Source organism: Megalops cyprinoides, chromosome 10 (assembly GCF_013368585.1).
Source record: "Megalops cyprinoides isolate fMegCyp1 chromosome 10, fMegCyp1.pri, whole genome shotgun sequence".
Lineage (NCBI taxonomy): Eukaryota > Metazoa > Chordata > Actinopteri > Elopiformes > Megalopidae > Megalops > Megalops cyprinoides.
The window spans coordinates 13888671-13911397 of NC_050592.1; the positions used below are offsets into that span (position 1 = coordinate 13888671).

The following is a 22727-nucleotide window of genomic DNA, read 5'->3' on the forward strand; positions in this document are numbered from 1 at the left end:
GATTTTATGATCACCATGTTTTGATGAATGAGAATGAGGAAAAAAGTGACAGCAGAGTCAAAAAAAAAAAAAAAAAAACCATATGAAAAGGTTCATCACATTTTATTCTAGGGGTCCCTGTTTGAGTTTATTGTATTGTCTTTCTTGATTCTCTCTTTGTTTGTAGTCGTGTGAATGAGTGTTGAAGTCTTGTGAGTTCTTACTGACTCTGCAATGCATGTCATGGTACTGAACAGTTATTCTGTACTTAATTTTTATGCGTATTTAAATGTATATATATGTATTCAGCCACATTAATACTTGTGAATACCTGACTTCATTCCATGTTAATCCATGTTTATCCTTTTTGATAAAACAATCAATTCTTAGGCCCCAGCATAGCTCCCATTTATGTGCCTGTAAGAGTCAATCCTCAATAATCCGGTTTATGACTGGTTTCAAAAAACACATTATTTTGTGAAAGCTAGGATTGCCTGTATTTCAAACATACATATTTGTTGGTTAACATTAAAACCCCACTACTTTAGTCTTTTTGCATAGCTCTGACCTGTGTCTACATTACCAGAGAATTATACATCTTCCAGATTCTTCACACATTCCCTCCACCCTTGTATAACCGAACAAAGATTGACGTAACAATTTTTGTAATTTGCCAGGCATGCCATTTCTATAATGGAAAGCTACAGCCACAAAAACACATGGCTCTTTTGACAACTTTGCACTTAAACTACAAAAGTAGTTATCAGGTAGAATTTTTCAATTACATCCCTTTTCTCACAATCACAGCACAGAAATTCTGCTGTCAGCCATTAACAGTCTTCATGCACCACAAATTGATTTTTAAATGCATTTTTTTCTCATTTGAAGCTCTTTGCAGGTACATATGCCATTCCACACCTTCTCTTTGGCATTGGAAACCCAATTCCTAAAAAACTCTTCTGTGTTCTCTTTCTAAAACAACTTGGAGTGGCTTTATTTTTCCAAAGACCTATGAACTGCAGGGGCTTACAACATGTTGGGCTGAATAATAGTGAAAAGTTCCTTGTAAATATTTTATCAGCTTCACACTTTACACACAGCTTACTGCAACATGGCTGCATGTGTTATATGGCTACAGAAGAACACAGTGAGTGTTGTGTATGTGTATGTGTATCATATAGCAATTGTGTCTTCTATACCCAAGGAAGTGAACAGTGCCCTGCCACCTGCTTCTGAAACATTTTACGCCTTTCTCTCTCACTCACTTCAGCCCTTCCACCCTCCACCCCCTCCTTTTACCTGTTGATTATTCCTTTAATTTGGGAGTCTTTCTCCAGCTGCTGTTGCCTCAGCCTCCTCTCACTGTCCTCCAGACGGCTTTGATACTCCTGGAGGATTTTGCTGGTTTGCTGCTCCTGGGACTGGAGCCGCCTCTCGTACTCCTCCAGCTTTCGATGGGACAACATCAGCCGCTCCTTCAGGGAGTGGATCTCCTCCTCGTACTCCCGAACCTAAGGGTGGAGACAGGGGCAGGAATAGGGTTTTTGCGTTGCATGTGTATGCAATCCTTCAGTGCGGTACAGTTTTATTCCATTGCCTCATTACAGCATTTCAATGTTAGCACTTTCTTTTTAATACAAAGTCTTAACTTACAGAGGTTAGGTTATGCTGCTGTGCCAATCTACAGGGAACAAATTCAAATCAACAGCAGTTGTAACTTCTGGTGCCACTTAGTGCAGTCCACCATTAATTGGCATCTATCAAAAAAGCACTACAAATTTAAGCCTCTAGATCACAAGAGAGGTGAAACTTGAAAAAGGATAAAAAGATAACACAAAACCATATTACTGCTCATATTTTCGTTTAGATGAATTATATCCTTAGCTAACACCCTTATGTAGGGTAGTTTACATATTTTTCCATTTTACTACCAAAAGAATTGGGCATAAGAACTCTGCACCAGCTGCTGCAGAACTCCTGCACTCTGGATTCAAAAAAGTAAATACTACCACACACTATCACCAGTCCATTTAAAACAAGGAAGCTACATGCTGCAAAAGTATCATGTTTGTCTGTGCTTTGGATAAAACAATAGAAAATTGTAAGTGGGGAGGGGAGGGGGGGTCATTGAGTATACTCTAACAAAGCTTTTGAAGGACAGAGCTGTTCTTTTGCCAAAAATACATGTCTCACAAGTTTGTTTACTTTCAATGACTCATTATTGTTCAAGTTCACATTCTGCATATTCCCGTTTAAATTATGCATGAATGTGTTCCTTAACACCATCTGTTCAGCACTGATAGACATGACTTGCATTTTTCTGACATCTGCACCATGCATTGAGAAGCCTCTGATGAAGGAGATATGACTCAGACCATTTGGAGATGCCAGATCTCTGGCTGTGACCTCACAGTATGCTATGTTGATCAGTATTGAGAAGCACTTTATAAATAATTAAAAGAAAGTGGCTGAATCTGACATGAGTGGGGGAGGGGCACGCTGCATAACAAGTTGGATTCAGAAGTGAAGTCGAGAAAGGACTTTGGAAGTGACTGCAAAGATTTTGTAGCTTCCAATGACAATGACTAGTGAAAAAAAGACTAGAATAATTCTTTATATCTGTGTAGTGATAACATACAAAAGGAAACAAGAGAGTGATAAATCAAGCAGTTATATATTTCCCAACCAACAACATTACCAACAACCTAATTAAACATCCAGACTTGGTGGTCATCTATTGGCTGTTGTCAGCACTGTGTTTCTCAGATGAACTTAATACGTGATTACTGTGTTGTACGTCAGGTACTAAAGACCCTGCGGGAAGAGGACATGGCATAGAAGGCTTCCATTGACAGACGAATCACTAGACTCACCCTGTCCAGACGTGACTCGTCCATGCTCTTGGAGTACTCCTTCAGCTTGAATTCCTCCCGGTCAATGCGTGAGCTCTCGATGTCAGCTGAGAGGTGAGGCATGTTCGATACCCAGGCTACAGTTCGCTCTGAGGCAGGGGTGGGGGGATTCAGGGTAGAAGGCGACTGAGACCCCTGCATGGATAAAATATCAACAGAATCGGATGAGGGTTATATAACAATGGTGCACCACAACAGAACATGATGCACTTTTAGCAAAATATACCAATTTCTTAGAATGTTATGGCAGGAGAATGTTGACTGGAAAAGAACAGGCGTTATGGAGTCAGAGCTCAGTTAGGCAGGAGGAAGACAGAATGACGTCAGTTGGTTCAGTGGCCTCCAAAGGTGATGACCACTACTTATTTGATTTGGTGAAGACAGTGACTACAGCTATCATTCTCCTACAAATAAATCCTGCTCTATCCCAACCTTAACTCCACATTTTGTGTGGAAAAAATGCATGTACTCCATATATGTCCATATGACAAGGAAACTCAATTACTGTCACTTTTTGGACTGAAAAAAGTGCATGGCTTTTCATAAGAAACACCCATGTTTTCGGCCTGCAACCAAAATTATACCTCAGTTGAACTCTGATGTGCACAGTTCACCCTTTGAGCCACTAGCTGGCAGCAACGAGCCTAACGGTTTTTTCATTTTCTTCAAGGGAGAAGGGTGAGGTGCTTCAAAAATGAATGAGAGCAAGCTATTCTCTTTTTTACCAGTGTGTTTATACAAAAATATAGAAATATGTTTTTCTCGTATAATGTCTATAGTGATTTCATAAAAATAAATAAAAATAACTTGCTTCTGTATTTATCCCACCAACAACAAAAAGTCTATTCAACTATTCATTTGCAGTATTTGCTGGATATCAAGATAATCCTGATCGCAAGTTAATTTGTCTGTCAGCAGAGAAAATAACCAACAAGTTATATATTGCTTCAAAATATCAAGTAATTCACTGTCCATTTTTGCAGTTTCAATAAACTTACTTAAAAATGGATTTAGGAACCCTTGAGATACAGTATGTCATGTTGAAGTGGTTTTCTTCAATACCTGAATCTGTTTTATTGAGCATCTATAGAAAATAATTCAAGATTCCAACAATTTTCCTTACTGATAACTGTTCTTGAGATTTGAAATTTGGAGCTCTTTGCACTAACTCCATTAAGTAACATATTTCATGATTTTGAGGGTAAAAGCAAGCAAAATTCAGGCTGCTTTATTGGCTGTCTCTGAGGTAATGCTACTAGGTGTTTAGGTTACACCTAGGCTGAGAATACATTCTCTGGCTGTTGGCCATTCACCTGTTTGCTGATAGTGGGCTTCAGTAAGTGCTGCTGCGGAGGCTGCTGCTGCTGCTGCGATTGCTGTGCGGTTTGCGTCACTCCCCCCTGCGGTCCCTGGGGGCCCTGGCTCTCTCTGACTGAACTCTGCTGGTGTGGCAGGCCAGGGGCGGGGCTGTCCTTGACAGACAGCTGTTGCCGGGGAGCCTGTTGCCGGCCCCCGAATCCAGACTCCGGGGATTGGAGGAGATTGCCACTGGGCGGGCGCACCTTGGCCGGGGGTGGAGGAGCGGCCGCCGAACTGACTGACAGCTGGTGGGAGGTCTGGGATTTGACGCGCTGCGGGGGGGCGATGGAGGTCTGGCGGACTGGGTGAACGGTGGAAGGAGGTGTGGCGCCAAGGTGCTGCTGCTGCTGCTGCTGCTGGATATTTTCCTGAGGGAGGTTAGAAAAAGTTGAACAGAAGAGAGTAATCGCATGAAATCAAAGCTTCATGCCTGGGACATTAACTTCCCACTTAAAGGTGCAATATAATAATATGTATACAGGATTTTTTTGCTGTTATCCTGATACAGATTCACTTGTTGTGAGAGCTTAATTGAATAAAGAGTTCATATCTGCAGGCACCATCTTGGCCTAATATGTAGTCAGAAATTCTTTACAGGTGTTAAAGTATGAAAAAAGATGCAAAATATTGTTTGTGAAAGCTGTGAAATGATTGTGGAACAACCTATACAGTGAAAACATGTTCTCACATAAATCAGTAACTGCTGTAAAGTTACTGCAAATGAACAAATGGCAATGCACATGTAAAATGAATGTCTTCGGAAGAAGGAAGCATTCCATGACAAATTATAAATATCATACTCTGATAATGTTGGGCGCCAAAATCAATACTACAGAATGAATGTAGCAACTTGTATCACATTCTCATCTTGTTTTTCATCCTCTGTGTGTCTCTTCAAATGATCAATTAGTGAGTATCTAAGGACACACGGTCATTTGGCCTGAATACTGCCCTTACGCAGGTCAATGAATCTATCAGCGTGATGAATGACAGTGAGACCAGAGGCCGATGACTGGGCTCACTCACTGGCATCTGGGGTACCTGCATGTGGACAGACAGCTGCCGGCGGCCGTAGTCGGCCTGGTTGTGCCGGGTGTAGTCGTCGCTGTAGCTGTGGGAGTGGATGATGCTGGGCTGGCCAAGGCCGGCTGCCCCGGGTCGCAAGGTGGACAGGTCCTCGCTGCGGGAGAAGCCGCCGTGGCCGAAGGCTGGGATGTAGGCGGGGTGGGCGGTCTCGGGCTCGGGAGCGAGGAGGAGAGGTGGAGGAGGCTGGGCTCGGCTGTGCTGGTGGTGCAGCTGGGGACCGTCGGAGGCCATGTGGAACAGGGGGTTCTGGAAGGACAGGGGGTAGCGGAGGGCAGCCGCTTGCTGCTGCTGCTGCTGCGACAGGGAGTCCGTGGTGGTCCCCATTTGGCTCAGCTGGCTCAGCCGCAGGCCGCCGGACATGCTGGATCCCCCCGAGCCGGCCGACAGGCGTCCCCCTGCGCGCAGCGGCCCCCCGAGACCACTCCCGAGGCCTCCCAGCCCCCCATAGCTGCCCAGACCGGAGATGGAGGCTTGGGAGGAGTTGAGCATGTCGCCCACAGACTGTAGGTTAGAGATACTGTTCATTCTAGAATCCTGGAGATCCATCACAGACACACTTTTGTTGACACTCAGAACCTGAGAGATAAGTGAGGGTGAGGTTATTATCGCTAAGAAACTACTGTCATGAACCGGGCCTTCAACTGAGCATGAAGTAGGTATCCAACGGAGCGACCCCAGGAATTAAATACCTATGACATTATCTTTATCAGTGACCATTGCTGTGCATACCACAAGTTCTGGCACATTCCTTGACATATCAGCTGCTCCATGAAAGTATGAAAAAGATTTTAATTGACACTATTGAACAGAGCCCCTGCATTCACACCTGAAAATTTTGAGATCTTAATCTATATTGGAATATGATAACCAAGTGAACAAACGACCCTGAACTCATGTTCATGTTTAATGAAAGAAGTTCCATAGCGTGTGTATTCATGTTTTAATAACCAAATTTTGCACTCCATGTGTTAAATATCTGGAAAAAAAAAACACAAGGCCGTACCACAACACTGTACACAACAACACTGCACTCACTGCACAGCACGTCACTGTAACGCACCCACTCGGACAGATACTGATGATAAATACCTTTGGGTCTGGCTCGGTAATGTCAGAACTGCTCGTACAGTAGGCCGGGCTGGATCGAGCCAAAGGGGGGCGGGTCACGTAGAATACATCTTTAGAGGCCCGATGCTGGTGGTCCCGGTCCGCGAAGCCCCCCATGCTCGCCCGCGAGGACATGACCCCGCCGCTGGAGAGACCAGAGGTAGGTGAAGGCAGTCGAGTGATGTCTATGGAACTGGAGCAGTAAAACAAGGAGAGAGGTTCACACCAGAGAAAGGAACGGTGTCACCACGCGGTCATACTGACTGCAGGTCATAGCAGTCGCTACCTGTTAAGGTCTCTCATCATGAAGCTCTGGTAGTCTGAGGATATGCCCCGGTTGAAGCTGGGCCGGGAGAGCAGTCTGTCTGTCTGTCTCTCAGGGGGTGGTCTGTCCGTCTGGTGGCTGGGCTGCCTCTGAAGGTGGGGGTTCCGCAGGGCCATGCTAATGTCATTTAAGAGCCGTGGTAAGGGCCCCAGTTTGATTATAGCATCCTGAAAAAGTGAAAGAGGATGAGACAGGAAAGTTACAATTAACCATTTATTCTTGCTCTCTGTAATTGACTCATTCTTTGCAGGTAAAGTTCAACTGTACTACTGTCAGTGACAATTAAACTGTATGCCCCGGATGTCTTCACAGGAGATGAGCTTATGTGTCAGACTCACCTTACAGAAAAGGTCTGGTTTGCATAAGGTTCCGGTTAATGTGTACCTTTGTTTAATTGTAAACTGACATTGTAGATTTGATTAGGTACTAAGTGCTTTGAGTAAAACAATATATCAGAAGTAGGATCTAGGCCAAGAATACATCAAAACTTTGACTGACCCTCATAAAACACAAAAAAATGGTTTCTACTAGGGTGCACAGGCAACAGCAAAAACATCTTGAGAAGGCAGATTGTTAATGAACATTTGGCAGCTGGGTCAAGACTTGATTTAATCCCCCGTCACACCAATCCAGGGAGACTTGTTTTAAGGGCTGTGAGTGCAGTACATTGAAAACTCACACTGCAGAAGGAATATCTGTGCTTTTCCCTTGAACTGCAAATCCCATATACCTCTGAATGTGGTGAGGGCAGATGATGCTCATACAACAGACAACATGTAATGTCCAGGGAGAGGGCAATGACAAACCCAGGAAAGCACAGGGGGAAGAGAGGAACAAACAAGCCAGTAGGAATCCTACCTACAAACAATAAACACCACAATCCGATCCATATAATCATCCCAACAACACAGTGAGACACAACTGCACAAAGTCTACTGGGAGTACATTTCATCTCTGCATTCAGGTTTGTTTATCTCTCCTCCTGAGTTTCCTCCATCCTTTTTTCTGTTTCCTCAGCAAGACAGCAACAATCCCCAATATTTTCCAAATCTGGGGTAGCGGTACGTCATCACACTTGCCCACCTTACTGAGCTGGGCCATGACCTCCCACAGCAGACTGTGCAGAATGGACAGCTCCCGGCCCAGGTCGATGTAGCCCTCGAAGCCCCCAGCATTGGTCATGCTGTCCAGGTTGGAGATTTCGTACAGGAACTGCTGCATGGAGCCCCACTCCATCTCCAGGAATTCGTTCATAAACCACATATACTCCTCTTTACTGCCAAACCTGTGGGAAAAAGGAGAGAGAGGAGGGAGGAGGGGTGGGGGAGAGAGAGCTTTAAATAGGGGAAGGATGAGGTGCTAAAACAAATCTGAGTATCAAATAAACACATGCAGAAATCTAGATCCATGCACAGGTGCATCTATGGAAGTTTCGCATGTAGAGGTACGTCTGTATATCCATGAAAATAAATACATACATATATGCAGAAATGCATGGGCATGAATAAATAAATACATGACTTTGTATGTACTTTTCATAGTTATGGTATTAATTTGTTAATTTATATAGCCAAAGAACAAGTGTGCCATACTGAATGAGGTAACTGACTTGGAGAAGTTGGCCAGGTTCTGCACCACCTTGGCGATGAGGGTTAGGGTGCGGGAGGTCTGCTCGTCTGGGTACTCCTGGGTCAGGTTGAAGAGGGACGGGGACATGATGGCCGGGCAGAGGAAGCGCAGGAAGAGGGAGTTGCTGATGAGGCGGTCGGCGATGTCCTCTCTCCCCCTCTCGGCACAGCGGACTCTCCAAGAGGCGAAGACCTCCTTCAGCTCCCGTGGAAACACACTGGAGAGGCAGTCACAAAAAGCAGACACAGAGTAAATAATTGCAATGTTTTTTGTGTTCTACACACAGAAACTGAACACACAGAAGGAATGCTGGGTCATTGCTGTACCACAGCACACACACGTAGGGAAGCTACTAACCAATGAGAGTTGACGATCTTGCAGAGCGCCAGCTCACAACACATACGGAGATTGGCTTGATGGTCGGGCAGGACGGAGGGCGGAGTTCTCATAGGGTCAACCTCACAGTTCTCCTCTGATTCGTACAGAGCTCTTATGAACTCACCTGCATATTACACACCGATCATTAACGCACATCTGTACATTGTACATTGTACATTGTGTACATGTACATTGATGCATTTAGCCCTCAAAACGCATGCAACGACTTGACCATTACCCACAGCTGCTGAATTTGGCCCACAAAAACATGTAAACACTTAACAAATCTGTATGATCGTAACACCTGTTGTGCTCCAATGTGCTGCACTCATACTTAGATGAATCCATCATTAGAACAGTTCTCCCGAAGATTGATGGTTTTAAAACAATAAATGGTTGAAGTGAAACAGTATTGGAGAATTTCCTACAGTTGGAGGGTGCACTGCAGTTGAAGCAGTACACCTTCCAATTGTAGGATGTTAAATCCTGAAGGAGCACATTTCTTTTGAAGTACACGCTCAGAGTGAAGACGCTGAAGTTGTGCATGATGGTTTCACTTCCATAATACATGGCATGCTTGGTTCCAAATCCTGGCCATAGAAAAAGAGGAAATGTGACATGTCCCATCTTACCAATGGCATCCTTGAGGTACTTGTGTCCAATCAGCTTGAGGTACTCTTCTATGGCTTTGGTGGCCAGAGTGTTCTCTCTGAATATGAGATGTTCCCGGTCCATGAATCTGTCTACCTCACACATTGCCATGTCTGACAGGAAGTCCTGCAACAATCAGATGACAAACAGAGATCTCAACTAAGGCATGACCCAACACCGAGAGCAAGCCAGCATTTTTACAGTCTCATTACAGCATATGCATGTAATTTTACTATATATGTATGTATGTAACATAGAGAGTAATAATGTACACACACATGCATACATACATATATACAATATAAAACGTCTGAATCTAAATATAAATGTATATAAATATTAATGTTAAATTTATAAATATAAATATAATAAATACTAAAACACTCCCCATACCTTGGCCTTCCCAGTGCTTTGCAGTATGTGCACCAGTGCACAGGCCACCTCCTCTTTGCTCTTGACGCTCAGCAATGGCTCCAGCACAGCGCACAGCGTGCGGTAGTTGTTGGTGACGTACTCTGCAAACTCCTTGTACAGCTCCATGGGCAGGATGCTCATGGTCTGGTAGCGGGCCTTGAGGCGCAGGGAGGCATTGATGATCTTGCCTCCCCCTACACCTCCTCCCTTGGCCAGGACGCTGGGCTGGATGACGGGGTACCACTGCTCCACGAACTGCCGGCCCGTGATACTGGAGATAGGGATGCTGACCAGGCCCAGGTAAGTGCTCTTCTCCTTGGGGCCAAGATTGAGATGGAGAGCATAAGTGTTCCTGTGTAGGTTTACATGCAGTATTCCAGAGCCAGATTATTGAACACAGAGGAGTTTCAACTGAAATTAGCTATCCAAGGATTGTGGGATTGTGCTCCGTGTTTCACTAATCTGTCATTTTCAAAGCAAGAGAATAAAAACAACATTTTCACTTCTGAGGCTTGGTATCATATCTACTCAGCATCAATGTTGAACTAATGCAATGCTGGACTATGATGCCATTACAGTCTGACTAAACTGTTGCAGTACAGCAATAGCAGTGATTCGGGTGTCAGCACGCTCCCTCACCTTGCGTCTCTTCTTGTCCGTCTCCTTGTAGAGGTGCAGGCGCAGGTTGCGGACGGCCGGCAGGTTGTTGAACTCGAAGTGCTCACCCCAGAAGACGGTGTCGGTGCGGGGCTTGCTGGTGGTGCGGGCGTACAGCATGTCGTCCAGGCACAGCTCGCAGTAGTAGCGCTTCTTGGCCGGCAGCTCCCGCGCCTCAATGATCCACAGCTTCAGGACATTGTCCACCCGCCGGCTGTTGTCCTGAACAGGGACAAGAATCGGGATGACGAGGGGACAGGAGGAGACGGAGAGGCAGAGAAGAGTGACTGCGCTGTGTCAAGAAGATAGTCATATGCAGACTCGCACATGCAACGGGTTTCGAACCTGGGTTCTCACTGCTCACTGCCAACCCCTTACGGCCAGCTTCGTTGCCAGTTGAGCTAAAGGCAAATTGCCCCTAGCCTATCCGCAACAATGCTAGTTAACCATGTCTCAGGGAGTGACACAACCACTGCAACCGCTCGGCTACCTGCTACCCACTACCTAAGGCTTTACGCAGGACTCACACGAGCTACTCACTTCAGCTCTGCCACACACAACTCAAAGGGAGAGGCACTAAAACGGGCAGAATTAAGGGAGGAGGAGACTAGATGTGTAGGTGGAAAGTGATGTTTTTATACAAGGGCTCTGGTAAAACTTTAACTGACAAAGCTACATTTGATTCCGCCATGGGAGGAGTGACGGTGAGGCATGAGGTTTTAGTCAGGAGTGACTCATTTAAACCGAGCGAAAGGCCACAAGACAGCGCTGCTCTTAATCTGAATTTGGATCCTCAGGTCGGTCCGCCCCTAGCAGCCCGCAGACAACACACGTCAATCAGCATGTCACCACGCAATCTGGGTTTCGGGCCTTCAGCGAGCCTTTCCATAAAAAGATTTAGATGTGTGCACTCAGAGGCTGTCACAGTGAGTAATAAAACGCGTAAATGCTACTACCTCTGACATTCACGCTATTTTATCACAGCGTGCTCCTGAATCACATCGCTGCGGATAATCCTTAGAGCCCCATGTCAAATCCTCAAGGCCCAAATGATTCAGCGGGGTCAACTCCCACAGTCGCAGCGTCTGAATGAGTCAGACAAACTCCAGAAATATATTCATCTAAGTGCTGCTAAATGACATAATGACCGGCTCTCAATTTGCACAAAGTCTAGAAGGGAGTCTCAATATTGGCAACCGTTGTTTTAATAAAGGAAAGGAGCAACTGCTTATCTGCACTCCTAAAAAAGACAGGGTGTTAAGAGTAAACCATCAGTAACTTGGCAGGATTGGTCTCAATCTGTGAGAAAACTCAGCTGGTACATATCATTCATTTAATTGCAAGCAGGACTCACTGTGCTCTTCGCCTGTGTTCCTTATCGAGAATACATCTTGATTGGGTGGCAACCAACCGCCGCCCATGAAGACCGAAACAGAGCGCTAAAGGCGCTAATTGAAAGTGCAGCAAGGAGTAGAGGACATGCCGACATAAGGGGGAACAGAAATAGGCATAGAAACAGACCAAAAGAGGGAGACAGATCGATATTTTCCGATCTCATTTTTCCCTTCCTTTCTTGTTCTCACCTTGTTGGGTTTTACGGCTCTCTGCAGATTCTCGATCCATTTGTCTCTCTCTGCAGCCGAGCGACAGGCGAAGCACTTAGTCCCCGATGCTGTAGTCACCTGAGGTTAACCATAGTGATATCAATAACGAAAACCATTAGCACCTTGGAAAAATGGCATGTCCAACATTAAGGCCCCTTCATCAGAAAATGTTCAGATAATCTAGCGTATCTATCAAATAATGTGTCTAATCATTTTAGGGCATGAGTTCACTTTGTGAAGCCAGTTTCATCTCATTCTCATAAATGGTTGCAAATTAAGTTAATGGAAAATTGTAGAAAATGCTGTCAGCAGCACTGATAACAGATAACTAATATCTGACACTCCAAAGGAGCACACACATACACGCATATGCTCACGCATGGACATAAACGAATGTACGGATGCAAGCACACACACACACACATACACACACACACACACACACACACATATATACCTACACGCACCTCAAAGCAGTATTCCTGTCCTAGAATACTGGAGTGGACAGGTTTAATGATGGCATCCTCGTCCAATGTGAGGTCTAGAGCCTCAGCTGCACTGCTGGGGGACAGCAAGGACTCATGGGAGTGTGACTCCTTGAAGCTCTGCATCAGACGAGTCCTGGAATAAAGAGTCAGAGACATAGGAAGCCAGAGAGAAAAAATTGTGGTCAGTGTGCTGCACATGTGCTAAGATGTGGAGCAACCAGCAGCAGAGACTGGGTTAAGGTACACTACCAGATCTACGAAACTGCAATTGCTCTGGATATGCTGTGATGACAAACAAAATACTACCACTGACCAACCAATTGTAAAGAGGCTGGGGGTGTGGATAATATGTTCAAAACCAGCAACAGCACTGCACACAGAGGCACAGGTTGTTACAGTGTGTGCGTAAACTCACTAACTGACAGCTCTGAACTCTGGCTGTGGTCTGTCTGCAGCGTAAGTCCAAATGAGCCCTGTGTCAGTTTGTTTGAGGTCACTTCTGAAAACACATGCTCACTACTGATCAATTGACCGAGTCACTTGTGCAATTAGTAAATCTAATCCTCAAAGCTGAACTATTAGTTGGGCCTTTGCTTTAATTCTGTGTCTTACAGCTCTATCATTTTGGCTGACAGCTATGCCACAGCAGATTTATAGCTACTTCTCTGGGTATAGCCACATTTAACAAAGAGTGAAGCTAAACAAATAAACCTTGCATTTAACAGTTTGGAAAGAATCAAAGTCTCTTTACTCAATATTTCTGGCTTGTCAGGACTAAAGCTGACTAATAATCTTTAATAATCTTAGATGGCACTAAGGCCACTGTGCTTTAAAGGATCAATATAAACTTAAGTATTGATCACATACCTTTAAGTTTGTAAATCAGCAAAATACTTGCTTACTCAGCTAGAGCAGTTTGTGTTAATACATAACATTAAACAATTTCAGAATCACAAAAAACCTTCCAAGCAGAAAAACCTTCAAATATCAAATAGGGCTATCAACACTGATGCATAAACCACGGCATACAATAACCGATTCAGGAGCAGAAATGAACAAATGAACAAACAAACTCAGAAATGAAGACATTTTTTGTAACATAACCAGAAAAAAACTAAATTAATTTCCTATGTTTTGGAACAAAATGCTATTTATAACTTTGCAGTTCATAGAATTATTACTTTAATTTCAAGTAATTTTTATAATTAGAGTCCAGAAAGAAATATTTTTTCCACTGGCATGAGGCCAATAGCAGTGGGAAATAACTGTAAGAAAACAACATCTTTTCAACTCGTTTAACCCATATAGCAGTAGCCTCTCAGCCCTAAAGTGCTTTGGACTATGTTGCTATACACATGATGGAGACTACTATTCATTTTATCATTCGTGTATGTTCTGAAATATTTTATTCTACTCTTATATCAGATAACAAACATTACAAAACAAACACTGTGGGATACAAACTGCATATAACATACCCTAATTTTCAAGGATTTGGAACAAAAATAGTGGTTCTGTTCATAACAAAAAATATATATATATCATTCTACTGCCTGATTTTAACCTTTGTGATCAATTACAAACTGATCGTTGTTGATTGCAATTAATCACAGTACTCTACTTAGCCCTGTGTAAGCTGCATAGTTTATTTGTGCTGGCATGGTTTGATTTTATTATGTGGGAATGTGTTACTGTGGCTAGCAAGTGTTAAAAAATACAGCTGATGGTGAAAAGCCCTCAAAACATTCAACATCTAACCCAATGTCAATTGTTATCTGCAACAATGCCTTGCAAATGCCTTGTGTCACTCAGTGGTAACACCCTGAGGGAAAATAGGGTCTATCCCTGCACATATAAACAGGATCTGTCTCCCCAGTTTGGGGTTTACTTTTATGAAGTTAAAACTACAAAATGTACTCACCTTTGGTGTGGAAATACAACAGTAAACAGAGGGAAAGGTTGTGCCACTTCCAGAAGTATGTAGTGTGTTATTTATCTTACAGATAATTTAAGATTTTAGAAAGATATGTACACAGTACGCCTAGAATTCACTTAGGCCACATTAGCCCACCAGTCTAAATATATTCCCTATTTTTCAACCAGAAAATGACATGGTATCTATGATGTTTGCATTTTTCACAATAATAGCACAACTAGGATTCTTCACAAGCATTACAATATGTATAACCTATTAAGGAGCTATCTTTTTTCATTAGCCTTGCTGACAGCCATATGGTTTCCATACAAATGCACATGGTATAGTTTAGCTGGTAGTTTGCTTTTCATGGTTGTCATACAACATTGATACCATACTTTGACCACAGTGTGTCAGTATTGTCAGTATATATTTTATTTTATAAGACTACTAATACAAAGCATTGCATTTTTACAGAGACAAAGTACATTCTATTCTGAAATGCTGATTCATTCATCATGTTTAGCACTTGAGTGATGTTTTCTGGATGCATGTGAAATGTCTTGCTTCAATGTGCAATTTCTGTAGCTCTTTTCTTGCCTGAATTCTTGTTTGCTATAGTTGTTTTCAGTACTGCACTATATCAGGTCCATGAGAAAACTGTGACCGCACTTTCTAATATCACTTGAGGGGAAGAGTCTAATTTGTAATGAATGGTACGGATCTTGTTTCTCCTCATATTATGTATCATTAAAGAAACATACCACATGAAGACATAAAAAGCATCTATTTATCTATGTCAAATTCTTATTAATTAACAGAAGCTGCCAACTAATGTCCTTGTATTTTTACTTGTCCCGTTTGGTCTCAATTAATCACATTCAATTAAAAAGCTACAAATACTTTATGATTTTAAATGCAACTGAAACCAGCGAGCTGCATTACGACCCTGACATTTGACATATTCTGAAACCTGGAGAGAAGATGACATCTGTGATGTAAAAGTTACAGGGACAACTTCTCTTCCTCCCATTTTAACTCCAAAAGCCTTTTTCCATCTGCTCCAAAAAAAATATTTCCTACAAACTTGGCAGCAAAACTCTCCTTGCAAGGCAATATAGGTCGCTCCTGGTGTTACCTGCTGCGGGCCATTGTATACATGCCAGCATAAAGGTGCTATTTATGCCCTCAATGTAAGTGCACTTGGTTGACAAAGACAAAAATACTTTTATTCCTTCATTAAGCTCTTTCTGGTGAACTCTGAAAAAAGAAAAAGAACCCTTGAGCAATAGCAATGAAATGTGCCATCCCTGGGCAGCAACAATGATGCTGGGCGACACACATGTAAACTGACAGGACACTGTGATGCATGAATATTGCATTTGAATAGAAGCGAACGCTTACACACTGACTAACTGAACCGCATGGCTACCGGACCGAGAGACAGAGACAGGGAGAAGAACACAGAAGACAAAACACAGAAAGACAAGAAGGAAAGATAGATATCCCCTACTATGATGTCCCTGATGTGTCCGTCTCGCACGCATTCTCCCCGTGTCAGTGCTTTTACATACATTCACTTATAATATAGGCATCAGAGAACGCAATTCCAACAGGAGAGAGAGATGTGGAGAGAGGGGGGAGTTAAAAATAGACCCAAAGGAATGAGTCAGAAAGAGAGAAATAAAAAGGAAGAGAATGGGGGAGGGAGAAAGAGGAGATAGAGAGAGAGTTAGAGAGAGAGAAAGAGAGAAAGAGAGACAGAGAGGGGGAAGACTCAGAGGAAATAAAGTTGTTATGTAAACTGTAAGACCAGAGAAAGAGGAGACAGAGAAAGAATGAGGAGGAAAGGAGCCAAGGAGAGTTAATTGAGCCAAAGATAAGTGACAGTAAAAGCAGTTCAATACCGCTTACTTCACAACACATATATTCAGGCATTTATGGAAACACACACACACACACACATCCATACTTACACATATGTATCACACCACATCAACACATCTCTGAAATGTTACTGGACAGAATCTGAGTCTTATTGCAATGGTATGATTCACTACAGACAGTTTTGCAAATGCTGCATTTTTTTTCTTCTGTGGTTAGCCAGGAGGGAACAGGTAGTTCTGGTTCCTCCCTTCAACCCTCTGTTTCATCTTATGGAGTGCATAACAAGTAGTTTGGGGATGTGGCTAAGATGATGCATCATTCTAAGTAAGCTCTGAATATGTTTAACATTTTGAATATTAAATCCAGTGGGAAGCCCAGGATGTTCCATAGAAGTGCTTGCTCAGAGATACAATCCGAACATTCATTGTGCCGTGAATGTGGGAGGGCCAACATAGTAAATCATTCGTCTTGATAAAGTAGTTCAATTACGCAATGCATTTATGCACCGCTGCTACATCAGAGACGATACCGAAGTTGCCTTAAATATTGACATCTTTATTTTTTTTTTTATCTTACTTGGCACTTTGCATGAGATACAGAACACTGATCGGTGGTGGTCTGTGCTGCCAAGGGTAGCTAAAAGCAGGGAGCAGGTGTCAAATGAAGCTTAATAATTGTTCCCACTCTGTCATTTAAGCTCTGGATGAAGCAAAGCAGAAGTAAACTCTGGCAGTCTGGAGTCACATGCATCTGACATTAGTCGCAGGCTCAAATAAAGACTTCCCGCCAGCTGCTGTCACCAGTGAGCATTCAGTCAAGCAGGCCCCAACATACTGTGCATCTACAGCCTCTACAGCCAAGCCTTTGAACAAGCACCTTATTTTCAGTTCTCAAGGGCACAGAATCAGCAGGTTTCTAGCTTCTCAGGAGCAAGAAAATGGCTGCATTTGTCCAATACAGAAGCTAATTGATGTAAACAGGAAATCTAAAGTGATATGGTGGCGTTGTGTTCACACTCTCACTGGTCTGAGAGTGCTGTTAGTCTGGTCTGAGATTGCTGCTCAGTTAATGTGTACACTTCTGTTCTCTTGTGCTGGAAGGATAAGATGCCTGGGTAAGAGTGTCTGCTAAATGAATGCAATGCAATGTGATGCAAAGCTAAATGGGGACTCGTGGAACCTCATGAGCTTGATATGGGAGAGTTTAAAAAAACTTCAAATGTGGTCTGATGCAGAAGAATTACTTAAGTTTGTACAAAGATCAATATAAAGTTGTCCTCTAATCAAAATGAACTCTTTAGTCTTTTTGTAAATAAAATAACTGAATGTACACAGTTTAGGTTAACAAAAGTTATGCTATTAAATGCAGTCAAGTGGAAAGGTAACCAGATGGAAATGGCTAGTCATTTCACCTGGCACACATGTTAACCCCTCAAAACAATCAAAACCAAATTCAGCATGAGCCATAACAGTCAGTGTTGGCCCTTGTGTTTTTTTTAACCCTTACGCTACCATACTGTTTGAACTCTTTAAACAGTGAAATAATGCCAGATTGCAAGATACAGTTCACTCAAATAATACACAAGCAACACAATCTGCACCCTGATTTAACAAATATACATGCTGACAGCAGCAACATAGATCCCCCACCCAACACCATCACTACCAGAGAACCATAAAACCCCATCCCTTGAAAATGGATGTCTTTGAGAGGAAAATCAGCCACTTGCCTTGAGGTTTCTTTAGAGAACTACTGCCCTTGCACAGTACTGACTCCAAATATTGTTCACCCGAGAAGCTCCTGGCAGTGCGGGCGAGGGCTGAATTAAATGTGCTTCGTTCGCTGCATTAATTAATAATGAAAAGTAAGCCACCTTCACACCTAAGCAATCATTTTGAACAAGCAAGTTTTGAGAGTCAGGACATACTGTATCAGACAATTTATATGACCCTAACAAGGGCTAAAACCCCAGGTTTAGACAACTGTGCTACCCCAACTGTGTATAGACCACTAATCTCCATTACAATTAGAGAGGTTGTTTGTAATGTTGCATATAAGGAACAGCTGTGCTTTTCAAATAGCATACATTCTTAATACATTAACAAATCTTCATAGGGAGCTGGTATTCATGGTCTAATAGGCGTGAGGCCAGATTTCAGGTTCAGATCATGCTAACTCTGTTGCAATTGTCTAATACGACCTTTGCAGTTGTATGTTTACATAGTAGAGGTTATATATCCCAGATGCAGGCACCTACACAAGCATCCTCAGATCCTGGCCCTGGATATTCTGCTTTGTAAGGAGTCCAGGAAGGTACTGTAGGCACTCCTCACGCCTGTCACTTTGATGTTTCCTGTAACTCACTTCATTCTGTTATCAGCTGTCACTTGTTCTGCTTATTTCCTTATTCCTCACTCAGTTATGTTGCCACTCCTGTTTTTGAAAGCATCCCACTGCATTACATTATTGTCATTGACAGACACTCTTATAGAGTGACTTACACAGTACATATAAAAAAGTGGCATGGAAAGTTATATATATTAACATGTTTGTTCACAACTCAGCAAATCCTTCCGAGGTGGTAAATACAATGACTTTTATAAAGAAAACAGTTAACTGCTAGCTAGCTACTGCAGTAGTTACTACAGCTAACTGGTGCTGTTCCAATACTAGGAACTTACATAAGAAACACTATGTTTCACTAACAACGAGATGCAGTGATGCACCAAATGAACTGTCTTCCTGGATTAACAGGGAAACACTTGAGGCCCTCTACAGGTGATTCATGGGAACAACTCTAGGAACATTTTAAAGGGCACAACATACTTTAAATTAACACCTTCAGCTTTACACTTTCATATTTTCATTAACTCAGAAGCACTTCTAACTATTCTAACTATTGTAAATTTGCACACAGAAGGTACAGAAGAAAACTTTCTATAGGTGACACATCCAGATCCTTATTAAATGAACAGTTCAAAAAATGAAATACACAGGGATATCTAGGACCAGGATTGAAAAATACATATCTAGAACACACAATCACTGCAGCTGAGGCTAATGATCAATGCAACCATGTAATTAAGGATTTGTATTTAAAAAAAAATACATTCACAGAACTCAGAGGCCCTTTCTGCCTATTCCTTCCCCTTAATCCAGTATTCATTTTTTCTACTCACTTTACAAATATCTGATGCTGTGGAGAAGGCCAATAGTCTTGTTTTGTTAAGAGAGAGCAAAGAACCGTATGAGATGCGAGCTGCCCTGTTTGTGCCTGACCAGCCCAGCAATACTGCTCAGTAGAGCATACACTCAGGCCATTTCCAGCATGCTGGATTTTGGACCTTATTAAAAAGAAATACATTTGGCGCTAGAAATAAGTTTGACCCTATCAGACTGTAGTCAGAAGCATCTGCTTGGTGCCCCTCAAGAACTCATGCAAAACTCAGAACCTAGTCATGAGGTAGTTTATGGCCATTGCAGGACTTTTGAAACCCATTTAAGATCTCATGGGCGAATGAATTTTGGCAGCTCTTGCCGAGTCTGAATGTACTTACTGTGCTTACAAATACACACTATGTATTTAGTTAAACTGTACCTTGAAATGACAGACATCCTTATTCATGGCAGAAAAATACAGTCAATATCAATATCTGTTCCGTTCAATTGGATGTTTATTGAACAACTTCAGGTTAAACACCTTTCTCAAAAAAAAACAATAGCAGTGCTCAATTTAGGATTCAGTCCCACAGAGGTTTTTCTTTTCCCCAACGTCAGTTCCCAGAAAGTGATGCCACAGTGCTGGCCATCTTTTGACAATATAGACCAAACGGACGGACATAGACAACACAGACCAAAAACGACAACTAAACCCTGGAGTGATAAACCAACAGAACTAACATTCATGTCATCTTGTCAACACAGAGGCATGGTAAAATCTTTGGTCAAAGCTGATTTGTGCCATCACTGGCTATCAATGTCATGCAAGATCCTAAGCAGTGAACTCTGCTGGTGCCCTGCCAGTGGATTTTTTTTCTATATTGAAGTAATTAAAAATTGAGAAGCTAAAATATGAAACGGCTCAAAAATAGATCATTATGAAATAAACACTCTCAGACATTCTAAGAGCTACAATAAGAGGAGAAGGAGGGGTATGTGCAAAAGATGTCCTTGAAATGAGACAAAGTTAACTAAAACAGAAGTAACCATAGAAGTAACCATTACTTTGATATTGCAGATTGCCCACTCACAATCACAGATATGGACACACAGGCATATGCATACAAAGTACTCACACGCACAGACTTGGGGAGGTGTGTGTTCAGCTAAAAAATATCTGCTCAAATACACACCCTGATACCTACTTCAAATGCATTTAAAACACAGCCCATTCCTCATCAAAGAGACACACAGATAAAAACAAATGGCACCTTTGTGACACGGTTGTGATTGACTGTCACACACACAGTCTGGACTGGACCGGGCCCGGACGGGACCATGGATTCAGTACCTGTCCTGATCGGCGCTGCGGAAGCGGGGCAGAATCATTTGGCGGAAGCTGCTGGTGCGGTCCAGTTTGGGCTGACTCTTGGCCCGCTTGATGGAGCCCTTCAACCTTCTACTGAGGAAACTCTGAGAGAGACACGGGAAGGGGAGGAGTCCAGGGTGCAGTGACATCACAGGGAGGAGGTGCAACATGAGAGTGAGAGGGAGAGGAAGGATTTGATTCAGGGTCCAGTGTGACACAGAGGAGAGAAGGAATGAAGGAATGGATGTAAGAGACAAGGGTGAAATGACAGAAGGCGAGAGGTAAGACAGAGAACCGCATTAAAAATAGAAAACGTTTTTAGAGGAAAATGCAGTGTGAAAGAAAGAGAGAATGAGTTTTATGGGACACAGGAGTGGGAAGGATGAGAACAGCAATAAAGAAGAAAAGTGTTGAGAGTCAGAAGGGAATGGTAAATTTGATCAGTGAATTGAAAATGGATTACAAATTAAAAACAAATGGATCAATGGCATGAAATATGAAAAGTTAAGGGAAAAGAAAACAGAGGGTAAAGAATGAGCAAAGTGAACATAACAGAGAAATGAAGTTGGACAGAGAAACAAGTGAGGCACAAGGAACAAGAGAAAGATGAGAAACTTTTCAGTTCCTATCCAACCATAGTCTAAATACATTGCATAGCTTAGACAAAAATCTGCAATGCTGAGAGATAACCAGAAGAGGGGGATACAGTTCCATAAATACTCAATTCAGGCACACACACCCCCAGAGGCAGACTCAAGAATCAAATTGCAGTTGCGGTGCAACATTTCGCATGCTTTTTCAGTTATCGGCTATTACACACCATTAAATCAAGCAACAGGCTAAACAGATAATATTACAATGTTTCATATAAATACAAATACAACCCCGTGTTTGATGAAAGCATCTGGCTAAATGAACTCAACTTATGAAGCATCCCCTTGGTGTTGTCAAACACGGAGATAAAACACATTTCATTTGAAAGGATTACATAATGAATATATTTCAATTACTTTTTGCCTTTTCATAATTTGACTCAAGTGGTGTCCTGGGTAGCTTGAAGAGATAATACGTAACTGTGAGGCTCATATAGAAATGTGTACATAGACTGTATCCCATTCATACAGCTGTGTTTGAAATTAATCTGCCAAGCCCATTGCTGCATTTATATCTGAGACATGAACCCATTTCACCTAGGTGTAGAATGCAGAATGCATCCTTAGGTACTAGTCCATACTGCTGTTACCCACAACTCAAGCCCAAGTTACAATACATGTACAGGACATATTGAAGAACTACCCATTAAAAGAGAGGAATGAAGTTGCATATGTAGGTGTTTCCACAATTTTTGCAAAACTGAACTTTCGACCAGAAAGCAGAGAAGAAGAAATATGAACGTGAGCAACACACTGTCTATCATGAATCAGTACTTAGGAAAATGTTCATAATTTCATGTTATAAATAATGCATACTGGCAATGCCATTGAACATGCACCTTAAATAAATGAAAAACTGCTGCATTATTATTTTCCTCTTCACTGATGGTTGTTTCTACTATTTAATTAACAGAAGCCCTAACCCACTGTGATAAATGGACTATATTCTGGAACCCAACACTGAAGATTTCTCTGTGGCACTCTCTATGGACTCAAACACAAAATCCTTTGGTCCCTGTTCTTGCCCAACATTTATCCAGTGTGCAACAGAGTTTGTGTTTAATTGGGTTTCTGGAAATGACTAAAAATTTGGCTTAGCTGCAGTCTGATATGATAATTGACTAGGTGACTAATATTGGACTCACTGAAATGTCT

At 42.4% G+C, this 22727-nt stretch overlaps 1 protein-coding gene across 9 annotated transcripts in view; it reads right to left on the minus strand.

Moving 5' to 3' along the window:
- The window catches only part of syngap1b (synaptic Ras GTPase activating protein 1b), a 93840-nt gene that overhangs the window by 20847 nt on the left and 50266 nt on the right, over positions 1-22727 (minus strand). For 8 of the 9 annotated variants that reach the window (XM_036538017.1, XM_036538016.1, XM_036538020.1 and 5 more), the window contains 15 exons: positions 20902-21023; positions 12569-12722; positions 12081-12179; positions 10480-10719; positions 9820-10155; positions 9408-9552; positions 8755-8899; positions 8378-8614; positions 7852-8053; positions 6730-6935; positions 6426-6636; positions 5292-5837; positions 4205-4618; positions 2853-3026; positions 1279-1490 (listed from right to left, as the gene is read on the minus strand). In XM_036538017.1, the coding sequence (XP_036393910.1) occupies positions 1279-1490; positions 2853-3026; positions 4205-4618; positions 5292-5837; positions 6426-6636; positions 6730-6935; positions 7852-8053; positions 8378-8614; positions 8755-8899; positions 9408-9552; positions 9820-10155; positions 10480-10719; positions 12081-12179; positions 12569-12722; positions 20902-21023 (3443 nt within the window). The remainder of the gene's footprint in view (positions 1-1278; positions 1491-2852; positions 3027-4204; positions 4619-5291; positions 5838-6425; positions 6637-6729; positions 6936-7851; positions 8054-8377; positions 8615-8754; positions 8900-9407; positions 9553-9819; positions 10156-10479; positions 10720-12080; positions 12180-12568; positions 12723-20901; positions 21024-22727) is intronic. The other variant, XM_036538015.1, reaches the window with a different exon arrangement.